General features: G+C 33.6%; 1 protein-coding gene across 1 annotated transcript; it reads left to right on the top strand.

Moving 5' to 3' along the window:
- The first annotated feature begins 656 nt into the window (after positions 1–656).
- Positions 657–10,388, top strand: LOC133804861 (pre-mRNA-processing protein 40A). Its single transcript, XM_062242979.1, has 28 exons — positions 657–823; positions 1,070–1,131; positions 1,708–2,037; positions 2,122–2,310; positions 2,522–2,589; positions 2,808–2,877; positions 4,291–4,343; positions 4,486–4,543; positions 4,644–5,008; positions 5,116–5,188; positions 5,641–5,739; positions 5,831–5,899; positions 5,975–6,052; positions 6,206–6,292; positions 6,379–6,413; positions 6,585–6,690; positions 7,001–7,081; positions 7,158–7,250; positions 7,360–7,413; positions 7,545–7,661; positions 7,773–7,871; positions 8,015–8,062; positions 8,126–8,218; positions 8,323–8,430; positions 8,530–8,594; positions 8,680–8,782; positions 9,437–9,733; positions 9,827–10,388. Exons 2-28 carry the CDS (start codon positions 1,099–1,101, stop codon positions 9,959–9,961), a joined length of 3,006 nt encoding a protein of 1,001 aa, XP_062098963.1. The 5' UTR covers positions 657–823; positions 1,070–1,098; the 3' UTR covers positions 9,962–10,388.
- Positions 10,389–12,576: the final 2,188 nt, after the last annotated feature.

The raw sequence follows: 12,576 nt of genomic DNA, 5'->3' as shown, positions 1-12,576 counted from the left end.
TATTTTTTTTCTCTATATCATTTAAATATTATATTTTCAAATATTTTTTATTCATTTAAAATATTTTCTATAACTATCAATAATATTTTTATATATTTTAATGTTTACAATATCTACCATATGTAATATCACATAATTATATTATAATTTAAATTTATCCAAATTTATAAGATAAACTAAAATATCAATTATTCTAAAAAAAATTACAAATAAATTTTTTTATTATTTTTAAAATATATTTTGGGAGTTTTCATTGGAAATATTTAAATATAATATAATATTGTGAATATATTTTGGGAGAAAAATTAATAATATATTGGGTTGAAGGATGAATAGTATACCTTATATATAGCTTTTTACTGTAGACTTATGTACAAATATTTGTAAAATAGCTCATCCGATGTACACTCATTTTGTTTAGTTTGAGCTATTTTTTACAATTTTTGGTGATATAACTCACCGGATGTGAGTGGTCTTAGAGAGCAATATTAATGAAGTTAAATTTTATAAACAGCATGCTTTAAGTCATTACAAGATGGAAACGACATGTTAAATTTTGCTGTCGTTTATTACAAGGAGCTACATATATTGCTCCCGGGTCCCGGCAGTTTGTATATATTTTTAGGGCTATTTTAGGAAGCTTATAAATGCTAAAAGCGCGATAATCTATTTCCCCAAGATTTCTGATTCAGTTCTAGTTTTACTAAAACCAATCTTCTTAAACCCTAGACCCAGACACATCGATCTTCACTTCACTCTCTTCTTCTTCCTCACTCAAATCCCTCGCGCAACGCATTGCACAGTAAAGGTTTCATCTGATTGTGTAAGTTTTGTTAATCTTTTTTCTGGAAATAATGTATAGAGACGTTAAAATTTTGAAATGTTATATCCTTTTCTTAGTTTTCCCCCAACATTTGTCTGGCCGTATACTAGGCAATTGGAAGTGCTAATATGTTTATACTAAGACTTTTCAAGTTGATTTTAAATATTATTCGTTTGGAGAGAGGAATTGGGAGTTGTTTATAGAGTAGTATGTGTTATTTGTTTTCAATTTTTGTATTGAGTGCAGTTCATCAGAAGCTTTGCTTATGTGCTGAGATGGAGAATAGTTCACAGTCTTCTGCTCCACAGGTAAAGAATTATAATTTTACTATCCAGTAATAGAAGATAAGAAATCGATCATTAATGTCCTTCACTTGGTCAAGAAATCTATTCTCAATCGTTTTTTTCCCCTGGGTCATACGTTTGATTTTCACCTGTCACTATGACTTTGACCTCTTATGCTGATGGGTGTGCATTTGCAAGTTTGACTCGAGTGGTTTTAATTTTGGGTTTTCGTTTTGGTCTCTGCTCAGTTACTGTTTCAATTGCTTTCTGTGTTGTTCTGCTGCTGGTTAATTATTTGCTCATCGTTATCGTTTGTATTTCTACTCGCCCACAAAACAGAGAGGAGACATGTTGCTATGATTTCAACAATTCCACATAATTTGTTGAAAAACATATGATTCATTTTTTTTTTAAATTTCCTTCGTGGCCCTCTTTCTGTGGTTTGGCCTCCCGCAGTAGAGTTTTGGGATCTCAAAAGTTTTGGTTCAATATCTGCTCTAGTAATTCCTTCTCTGTCCACACTTGCCCCTTTTCATGTTTTCGTCTCTGTTTTGAAATAATTTTTATAGACTGCTGTTTATTTGAATTTCTTCACTGTAGTTTCGACCAATGATCCCAAATCAGCAAGGACAACCATTTCTTCCATCAGCATCGCCACAATTTCAGCCAGTTGGACAGGGTATGCTCCATCCTAACTTAGGGATGCCTGGTGTTCAAAGTCAGCCAATGCATTTTTCTCAGCCTATGCAACCGTACCCTCCCAGACCAGGTCAGGGTGGTCATGCTATGCCTTCATCACAGGGTTTATCAATGTCGTACATTCAAACAAGGCCTATTGCACCTGGACCACCACAGACTCAGCAACCTGGCCCCCCCTTCACTAATCAGATGCCTGGTGGTGCTGGGATGCCTTTTTCTTCACCATATTCTGTAAGGACTAGTATTGTTTACAAGCTTTGCATGGTTTTGTGAAGTACATGGTGCAAATCTTCTGACATAGTTTGTTTGTTTCAGTTTGCACCTTCTTCTTTTGCCCAACCACAGAATAATGCCAACTCAATGCTGCAGTTCCAGTCAATGCCTCAAATGCAAGCATCCATTCCAGTACAACCTTGGTTGCCCTCTGGAAGTCAGAGTGCTCCAGCAGTTACCTCAGTCCAGCAGACTGGCCATCAACCTTCTGCTGCTTCTTCCACAGATACTGTAAGTGATTATTTATTCATTTTTGTCTCCAGAACTTTAATGATTAAAATAGAAAAATTTATCAGGTCATGTCTTTTCTTGGTCTACATGTTTTGATGTACTTGTTCTTTTTTCGTGATTATCATCTCTATGTTGACTGCATTTTCATACATACATTATGGTTATAGATATGTTGAAGTGACTTTGGTGATCTCTCCCTTGGATTTTACAGACAATGAATAGCCTTACACAGCCATCCTTATCTGATTGGCAAGAACATTCATCTACAGATGGAAGAAGGTAAGTTATTACCATATCTATCTTTCTTGTGAATTTTTCTGTGATAATACTGCAATCAAAATACTTTGATTATAAAAATAACTGTGTTTTAGGATCTTGGTTTTCTATAATGATTCCTTATTATAAACTCTCTACTTTTAGTTTATGTCCTTTAGGTTGTTGTGACTTATTTTGTTTGAACTCAAATTGCTTTTCTTTTATTTCTTTTGTCCTTACAGATATTATTACAACAAAAGAACAAAACAATCTGTTTGGGATAAGCCTTTGGAATTGATGACACCGATGGAGGTGAGATTATTTTGCTAATCGATTGCCCCTGCTGTAATTTTTACTCCATCTCCAGTTATGTGCATTACACGCGTTCCTTGGTTGCTATGTGGTCATATACTTTTACCGGCCCTTTATGGATGTTGCTGATTGTAGTCATCTTAACTTGCTCAGAGTTTTATGCGAATTCTTCTTTTATTTGCATGTGCTTCCACTGGTTTGTAGATGTCATGGCAAGTCTGGAGAAAATTTACGACTGCTCTATATGCTCAGTTTGAAGACGAGGTTTCAGTTTCACAAAGCAGGCAATAATTGCTATTTACAGCTTATTTATCAAGTAGTTGGGTGTTCTAATAATTGCCACATATATATATATATAGTATAGTTGCCTCTTTTGTTTCTTCTTCTAGTTATAACAATTAATAGTGCCTCTTCTTCTTCCTTCTTTCATACTTTAGTTGAGGTTTCACAATGTATTCATGATGCTCATCTACATAGGCCAGCATTTCTTTTTTACTATTTATTATATTTTTCTTCTTGTTTGAGTCTGTTGTTGTTTAATATTAAAACAAGAGGTACTCACAGATGCACATATGTATCCATATGTAGTTAGTTGTGTCCAGACATGTATTCAGACATGATTGATGCCCATAATGTGTTTTCCAATGTTTCTTATGTTATGTTTTTCATTTACTGCATATGATTTGTTTGATGTATATGGTTTTTAGAGGGTTTTACAGGTACGGTAGTGCTACTGATTTTAAGGTATGAAAACTGTAATGTCTATGGTGCTTCCTGTATGGTGTGTACCTCTTTCTAATTTGAAATGAACATTGAGGTTTCAATTCATATGTATTATGTTGTGTATTTTGTTTTCGAGTGGCTGGCCAAAGCTCCTTTTATGAAGTCTGATGGTGATTTATGTATTTAATTAATTTTGGTTCTTCATCTTGTTTGATTCTTTATTTCTTTACACCTCGGTAGGGATGACATGAGATGGCTTGATAACAAGTACATGCATTTGTACTTTAATTCCCCATTTTTTCTTTTATGTACATACCTACTATAATGTTCAGGTTTTGCTTTAAACTACAACTATTTTACGTACATTCATTTGATAAAGAATTAAAGATAATGATCTTTTTGGTTTGAGCATCAACATAACATATATCTTTATTATATAATGTCTAGGGATTTAAAATTAGTCCAAATTTTCTTTCTTATTCGTCCTATTTTATGACATTTGCATTGTTGTTGAATGAAATTTGGGTAAGGTCTCTTTCTTTAGTTAGTTACTTGTAATTGTTCACACTCATTTTTTATGCTCAGTGATAGGCACATCTGCTTATCTATTGGAATTTTTCTGTGTAACTTAATCCTGCTCTTTGATTCCGAAGAATTTGTTTGACTAGTTTTTTTCTTTCACTGCAACAGAGAGCTGATGCATCCACTGTTTGGAAGGAATATAGTTCTCCAGATGGAAGAAAGTTAGTATAGCCTGTCACTACTATGTCTAATGTTTTTTATCTTTTTTCTTAAATCATGAAACTCGGGTTTTTCTAGTATTTTTTTTTCTTTCCATATGACAATTTTTAGAATACATTGATCAGATTATAATTTGATAATCAGGTATTATTACAACAAGGTTACAAAGCAATCTAAGTGGACGATACCAGAGGAATTAAAGGTATTCTTATGGCTCAATATTCATTGTGTGTGTGTGTGTGTTTGTGTTTATGTTTTTTTTTTTAAATATATATTCTCTAATGAGAAACACTTGCTTTTAGCTGGCTCGTGAGCTTGCTGAGAAAGAAGGTAGCCAGGGATCTCAATTGGAAACTGGTATAATATCTCATGGTTCTGCGGCTGCGGCTTCAGCTGAAACACTTCTTCCAGTTACTTCGGTGGCCTTAACTACTTCTTTGGCACCAACTGGGATTGCATTGAGCCCAGTTGCTGTTACACCTGTTGCTTCCTTGCCTAATCCCTCAGTGGATATTTCTGGATCTTCAGCCACCCCTACTTCACAGTCTACTGTAACAAGTAGTGTTGGAGTTCATCCTCCAATGTTAACTGTGGCTTCCTCGACTCCTGTTATTTCAGGAACTACAGGAGTTTCATCTTTTTTGACCAATGCCAATACTACACCAATGTATGTATTTGTTTTTATGCTTTTCATTTCCACTTTGTGATGGTTTTTTCCAATCTTAAGTAGAGTTTTAGTTTGAATGCTTTTCCTAATGCAACTTATAAATTTAGGAGCACATATGAGAATCAAGTATCACAAGATATTGCAAGTTCAGTGGATGGAGCTTCTATGCAGGATATTGAGGTGTTGTAGCTTCACAATTTGAATTTCTAAAGTAGAACAGTTCAATGAAGTTTAAGATGGTTCAGAAGTCTGAATAATATGAAAACTTTTGAGAGCAGTCTACTATCTGATAGTGATTTTTTATTTATTTGTTGATAAGAACTTATTTGTTTTTTTAAGATACATTTACGGGGACTTGAATCCTTGACTGCTCACTTCTATGTACTTACCCACCCAGCTACCTATCCTCAAGGGGCATAAGAAATTATCTGATAATAAGTTAGTAACAATATATATATATATATATATTAATTTCCGGGTTTTCAAAGTACATAATGATATACTAATAAGAAACAAGTTACTGACAATTTCCGTTCTATAGATATTCTTTTCTAGTCGTCTGATGTAGAAGTGAGGTGACTAGTTAAGAATGCACTTGTTGAGTTCACATGATTAACTTTCTCTATTTTCAGGATGCAAAAAAAGGCATGGCAGTTGCTGGAAAAATCAATGTAACTCCTTTGGAGGAAAAATTAGTTGATGAAGAGCCTTTGGTTTACGCCAGTAAGCTGGTATAGCTCTATTGTTTTACATTTCTGTTCATTTGTTTCAAGTAGCATATGACTATTTTGATTTCCCCTTAACTATTGCTTTCCTGTTTAGGAAGCAAAAAGTGCATTCAAATCACTTCTGGAATCTACAAATGTTCAGTCTGATTGGACTTGGGAGCAGGTAAACTGGTTATATATTTTGTGTCCTCAGCTTATTTTGTGCTAGCCGTTGACTAAGATATAAACTTTTTGTTAGACAATGAGGGAAATTGTCAATGACAAAAGATATGGTGCTCTAAGAACACTAGGTGAGCGGAAGCAAGCGTTTAATGAGGTATTCTTTAGTTAGTCTTACAGAAATTCTCTTGTTCAGTTAGGTGACATTTAAATGATATTTGCCCTGTAATGATTTACTCTATATTTGCTGGTTGTTAGATGGTTCCAATTTTGTTTTGACATAAAGTTATCTGCCTTTATTATGTTTTAGTACTTGGGTCAAAGGAAAAAGCTCGAGGCTGAAGAGAAGCGTACGAGGCAGAAAAAAGCTAGGGAAGAATTTACAAAAATGTTAGAGGTATGTAGCTTACAGCTATCTTGTAAGAAATCCTTCCATTTGATAATTCATATATTGCAACTTATTTTTCTTCTATTTTGTTATAGGAGTCCAAAGAACTCACGTCATCCACTAGATGGAGGTTCTCTCCTATTCAATGCATCATCATGAATAGTTTGATGTTTACTGTTGTTTTATTTTATTAATTATTATTATATTATTTGTTTTAAAACTTCTTTAAATTCTGGCGAACATCCTAGGTGATTTAAATTTTAAATGGCCTAAATGGTACTGTTTCTTTGTGCCTAATCAGCAAAGCTGTGACTATGTTTGAAAATGATGAACGCTTCAAGGCTGTTGAGCGAGCTAGAGACAAAGAAGATCTTTTTGAAAGCTATATTGTTGAACTTGAACGGAAGGTAACAGTCTGATGTTTTAACTCTTGTAAATTTCATATCAACGAGTGAATGTGATATACCCCAACTAGGGAATTTAATGAATAACAGAGATCATAGGCAAAATCATAAAGAAAATTGGGGATAGAATGCAATAGAAATAACTGGACGGATCTGATATTAGATATTGAATAATAAAATGACAAGAACACAAGAACAATGAGGTATTTGAGAGACCTCAACTCTCCCAAGAGCTACTGCTCAATTTATTACAATCAACAATGCCTAACCCTTACACTCATCTCATTTGTGTTATGTTATTTTATACATGCAGGAAAAAGAACAGGCTGCTGAAGAGCACCGACAGAATGTAGCAGAGTACAGAAAGTTTTTAGAATCTTGTGAGTTTATCAAGGTATGTTGCTGTACCAAATCATTTGTTTCTATTGGTTTTTAGAATAAAGTACAGTGACAATGTCTGTCAATTTCAGGTGAATAGCCAGTGGCGTAAAGTTCAAGATCGGTTAGAGGATGATGAGAGATATTTACGTCTTGAAAAGCTTGATCGCCTGCTCATTTTCCAGGTATAATACCATATTTATGATTGATCTTGTGCATCTTCTGACAGAAACATGAAAAAGTTGAAAAAGTAAATAAATTTGGGGATGTTTTCTAAGATTATTTTTGTGGCAGGACTACGTCCGTGACTTGGAAAAGGAGGAAGAGGAGCAAAAGAAGATCCAAAAGGTAGAATTCTTATTCTTAGGGACTTGAACCTCGGACTACACACTTGCTTGAGCTTAGCCCTGGTGGCAATCAACAGAAATAACTTTGTATATTCTACATGTCTACTTATTTTATTTTTAACCAATTCTAAGGACCATTTGAGACGAGTTGAGAGAAAGAACCGGGATGAGTTTCGCAAACTCATGGAAGAGCATATTGCTACTGGCAGTCTTACTGCCAGAACTTATTGGCGAGATTACTGTTTAAAGGTGGTCAACCTCCCTTCATTTTTAGGTGCAAATTGAAAAGGTGTTGCAGTATATTACAAGATGGGGTCAATTGAAATTTTTTGTATTGTCTTGATATTTTTTGGATTTTAGGTTAAGGATCTGTCTCAGTATCAAGCTATTGCATCAAATACCTCTGGTTCGACACCGAAAGACTTGTTTGAGGATGTTATTGAAGAATTAGAGAAACATGTATGTATTTGTATCTTTTTGTCTTATTGCTTACTTGTCCCTGTTTATAGCTCCTGGATTTCATATTTTGATATGTCAAATTCATTTGAAAGAGAAGTCATGAGATTTTCATATGTAACAATATTCGTTCTGTTTATTGACAGTATCATGAAGACAAAGCCCGGGTGAAAGATGTACTAAAGCTGGGGAAGGTTGGTTTTCATGAGTTAATTACATCAGCATTTCGAGCATAATTTACACAGTTTATTATTTAGGTTTCAATTGTATCGACTTGGACATTTGATGACTTCAAGGCAGCAATCTTGGAAGAGATTGGCTCCCCTCTGGTGTCAGATATAAACTTAAAGGTAGATTTATATGTTGTTATTCCTTTTCTGGGAGGCACTGATTATCAACTTGTGCCCTATCTATTTTGGGTTTTCCGGTTTCCCTGACTTATGTTTTGTTGAAGCTTGTATTCGAGGATTTAATAGATAGAGCTAAGGAGAAAGAGGAGAAAGAAGCTAAAAAGCGACAACGACTTGCTGATGATTTTACTAAGCTATTATACACATTTAAGGTATACAAACCTGTGGATTGAGGAGAGTGCAGCAGATATCTCAGTTTGCATTGTAAAACTTGTACTGTAATTTTGATTTATTTATATTTATAATTTCAGGAAATAATCTCAACTTCTACTTGGGAGGATTGTAAACTTCTTTTTGAAGAGAGCCAGGAATACAGGTTCTTTTACTGCAATAACTGTTTTTTTTCTTTGTTCATGCATTGTGGATTATGTTGTCTTATTACTTATTTATTTTATTTTCAGATCAATCAGTGAGGAGAGTTTGGCAAGGGAGATTTTTGAGGAATATATTACACACCTTCTGGAGAAGGCTAAAGAGAGAGAACGCAAGCGTGAGGAAGAAAAAGTATGTGCATTTGGTTAGAAGTTGTAATTTGTCGCACATTCTATATGTTGTTTACCTGGTAAAACTAGCTTCGTTTTTTTTTACCATTTAAAAATTAAAAGGTACAACGCAAGATTAAGATAATGTTTGGTATAAAGAAAAGAAAATAGGAGAGAGATAAATGAAAATATATATCCTTCCTCATAGGTATGAAGGAAAGAAAATCGGCTTATTGTAAAATTACTATATTACCCTTAAATTATTAATATAAATTTTTGTATAAAAATATTTTAGTTTTCTCACTTTTATTGATTTGTGTAAAACTTTTCACTCCATTTTTATTTAGCGATGAAAAAGTTTGGTGGGTGTCACTCAATATTTTTATCACTTCTCTCCGTTTTTCTTTCCTACCAAACAAATCACTTTTCCTTTTCTTTTCACTTTTCTCTCCACTATCTTCTTTCCTCTCACTTATCTTCTATACCAAATATAGGGTAAATCTGATGAATTTGCTAGGTATGAGAAATAAATCTGGTCTTAAGTAACCTTTTTAGTAATTTGGTGATGCAAATTATCTTATTAGATTGGACTACTTCTGTTGTTAGAGCAGGAAACCCTATGCAATTTAGATTCGAGTAACACAACAAGTGTGCCTTGAATGTTTTTATTTTGCAGGCCAGAAAAGAGAAAGAGAGGGATGATAAAGAGAAGCGGAAGGAGAAGGAGCGAAAAGAGAAGGATAGAGATAAGGAAAAAAGCAAGGAACGATCTAAGAAGGATGATACAGATAGTGAGACTATCGACATAAGTGATAGTCATGGCCATAAAGAGGACAAGAAAAGGGAAAAAGACAAAGACAGAAAACACCGAAAGCGGCATCTAAGTGCTACAGATGACATGGGCTCGGATAAGGATGAGAAAGATGATTCTAAGAAACGGAAACATAGCAGTGACCGCAAAAAGTCAAGAAAAGTAATTAAATCTTCATATGATGAATTACAATTTCTGTTTATTGTAAAGGCTTCTTTCTTATGTTCATTAAACCTTTTTGATGTTTATTGGCAGCATGCACATTCACCTGAAACAGACAGTGAAAGCCGGCATAAAAAGCATAGGAGAGAGCATAGGGACTCCCGTAGAAATGGTGGACTTGAAGAACTTGAAGACGGAGAGCTTGGGGAGGATGGAGAAATCCCATAGTTTGTATTCTTTGAAATAATTATGCAAACCTTCATATGCCTTGATGAGGTACATTTTATGGCCTGCATTCTAGGAATAGTGGACACGCATTCACTTCATAAAGTTGTGATGGTTATTATTATGCAAGAAAACTGCCCCCAGAGAAGATATGGTGCTGCTGTTGATTGTGAAAGTAGGACTAATTTAATTTGAAGCAATTATTTTGTTCTAATGACCTATATAAGTTAAATTGGTTTTTTATGTTAGTCCCCATTTTAGGAAGATCAACTTGTTGTGTACTATGTAGTGAGCAATTATATGTAAGAGGCACAGGGCTCGAAGAGTGGGAAGGGGGCGATTTAATTACATATATATACCATGCATATTCAAGTTTTTGTTCAACCAATTTTGTGCGCTATCATGTATGAACTTGCACGCATTCACTTCATTATGGATGTTTCTTTCAAGATTTATATTCTTTGATGTGATTTGTTCATATTTTCCAAGTTCATAAATAATAATGGTGTGTTTATGTGTACTTAATTTGAATGATTTGCAATTTGATTAATTTTTAATCAAATTTAGAATGCGCTGTTTAATTGACTAGCAGGATTTAAAATTGGAATTAGCGGTATTCCCATTTATATGTTTACTTTGGAATTGGAATCGAAATACACAAGTAGTTTTATATGTATATAGAACTTATGAGATAGTTTTTTTTTTAAATAAATATTTTTTTAACTAGGATAATAAATTATTTTATATCAATGTTTTTTAAATGAAATATAATTCAAACAATAATATGAATATTTAAATTTTAAATTATATATGCACGGATGCTGTTATAATATATTTTTCTATAATTTTTTTATATTAATTATTTTCCATATCAATAAAAGTATATCATAGATAAAAATTACTAATTCTAAATGACATGAAATAAAACTGATAATTTTTTAAATATTTAATTTATTAATGTATCATATTATATATATTGTTCTATAAAAAATAATATATTATTTTACAATACTAATGTATTATGTAGAAAGTTAAAAAAATTATATGTATATTAATTTTTTAATTTTATAATTTAAAGATGAATGAGAACGACAATCCTCTAACTTCATCATATTGTCAATCCTAATTTTTTTTTTTTGAAGTTATATTGTCACGCACTTTTGATCAATATCCATATTTAAAATAATATGGTATGCTTATTAATTATTGGAAAAGTTAGGAAATAAAATCTTGCGATTGTTTGGAAAAATTCAATTTGTTTGTTCAAAGAATAAAATACATGCTTAATATAATAAAAGAAAAAGGAAAAATTTATTAATATAGTAAACGTAACATCAAAGAAAATTAATAAAAAAAAGGGTTTATGTAAAAATGGCTCCTTGTGTTTTGTTGAAATACCATAAGGCACTTTGAAATTTAGAAATTTATAGAAGGACTATTTTGTTCAAATTTAGTCAATTTTTTTGTTCATAAGACCAAAATACCCCAATTTTTAATAATTAATGCATTAAACATAATTTTTAAATTTTAAACAAAATAAAACAAAATTAATATCCCCGCTTTGAAGCCAAATCTTAACGCACAATATACTTTGCTTCCCTTAGGTCCCACTAGCACTATTCCCGCTAGTGACTCATTCTTGTTAGAGGCCATGTTACATATAAACTCCATTTGTGCCCCTCGAGTTGTACCTGAGCTCGTTCTTATATGATTTGCTCGAGGTATTTTGAAGGGCTTCCTGTGAATTTGGCGAGAAAGTCTGTAAGCACTTGTATTTTCTATGGTTGTCCTTGGGATGTAGGTGACATAAAATTGGTTGAGCTTTATGGACCATTTGAGCATACGTCTTGAGGTCTCAAGTTTGCGCAATATTTGTCGTAGGATTGATTGGTTAGTGTTGACTGCCTTTTTCGCTATCAACTAATTAAATCAAGCTTAAAGAGAATACAAGAATAACACAGGGATTTTATATGGTTCAGGTTATTAATAAACTCTAGTCCATGAGTCACTTGTGTTAGGATTTGGGAAGCTTGGGGGTCTTAAGCTTCTATGGAGTTCAGGTAGCGTATTTGCAATGCTTTGAATACAAAAGTGAGGATTCAATCCGGAAACCTTTACAAAGTGTGCCCTACCATTATTTATAGATGGCTGAGGGAAATCAATTCCCTTAATGAGGATTTATTTACAAAACATACTCCTTTAATAGGGTATTAGTGCTAATAAATATACATTCCACTGATTATGGAACTGGTGGGCCTGGGCGTATCTCCTCGGGCACACTTACGAGGTTATAGCCCACAACTTTTTGGGGAAACACGTCCTTGATAATGTCAAGGGGAATTTGCACGTTTTCCCATGTCAGGCGACATCGTGAGACATCTTGTTTGTCACTCATACAAACTCGACACCGCGATTTGGGTAGCAACAATATGTCAGACAACTGCTTGTGGTCCAGGGTCTTTGCGCTTGTCGAGGACGATTCTCGCAAGCCTGGAGGACTGGAGTAGAGAGGACAAGTAGGGTCTCGTAACTGTAGTCCTTGAGGAGTAATTTCCCGAGGACATCCTTCTCCAGAGGCAGTACATGATAAGGACGGATAGACTCGCCCTCCGAGGAGC

This window comes from Humulus lupulus, chromosome X, assembly GCF_963169125.1.
Source record: "Humulus lupulus chromosome X, drHumLupu1.1, whole genome shotgun sequence".
NCBI lineage: Eukaryota > Viridiplantae > Streptophyta > Magnoliopsida > Rosales > Cannabaceae > Humulus > Humulus lupulus.
Note: the sequence above shows the minus strand (reverse complement) of the source record. Positions and strands in the feature narration are given on the sequence as shown.

Coding starts and splice junctions, on each gene's coding strand:
- LOC133804861 (XM_062242979.1), top strand. CDS start 1,099: ATGGAGAATAGTTCACAGTCTTCTGCTCCACAG. Junction 5,009..5,115: donor AATGCCAATACTACACCAAT/GTATGTATTTGT, acceptor TTATAAATTTAG/GAGCACATATGAGAATCAAG. Junction 5,740..5,830: donor TGGTTTACGCCAGTAAGCTG/GTATAGCTCTAT, acceptor TTTCCTGTTTAG/GAAGCAAAAAGTGCATTCAA.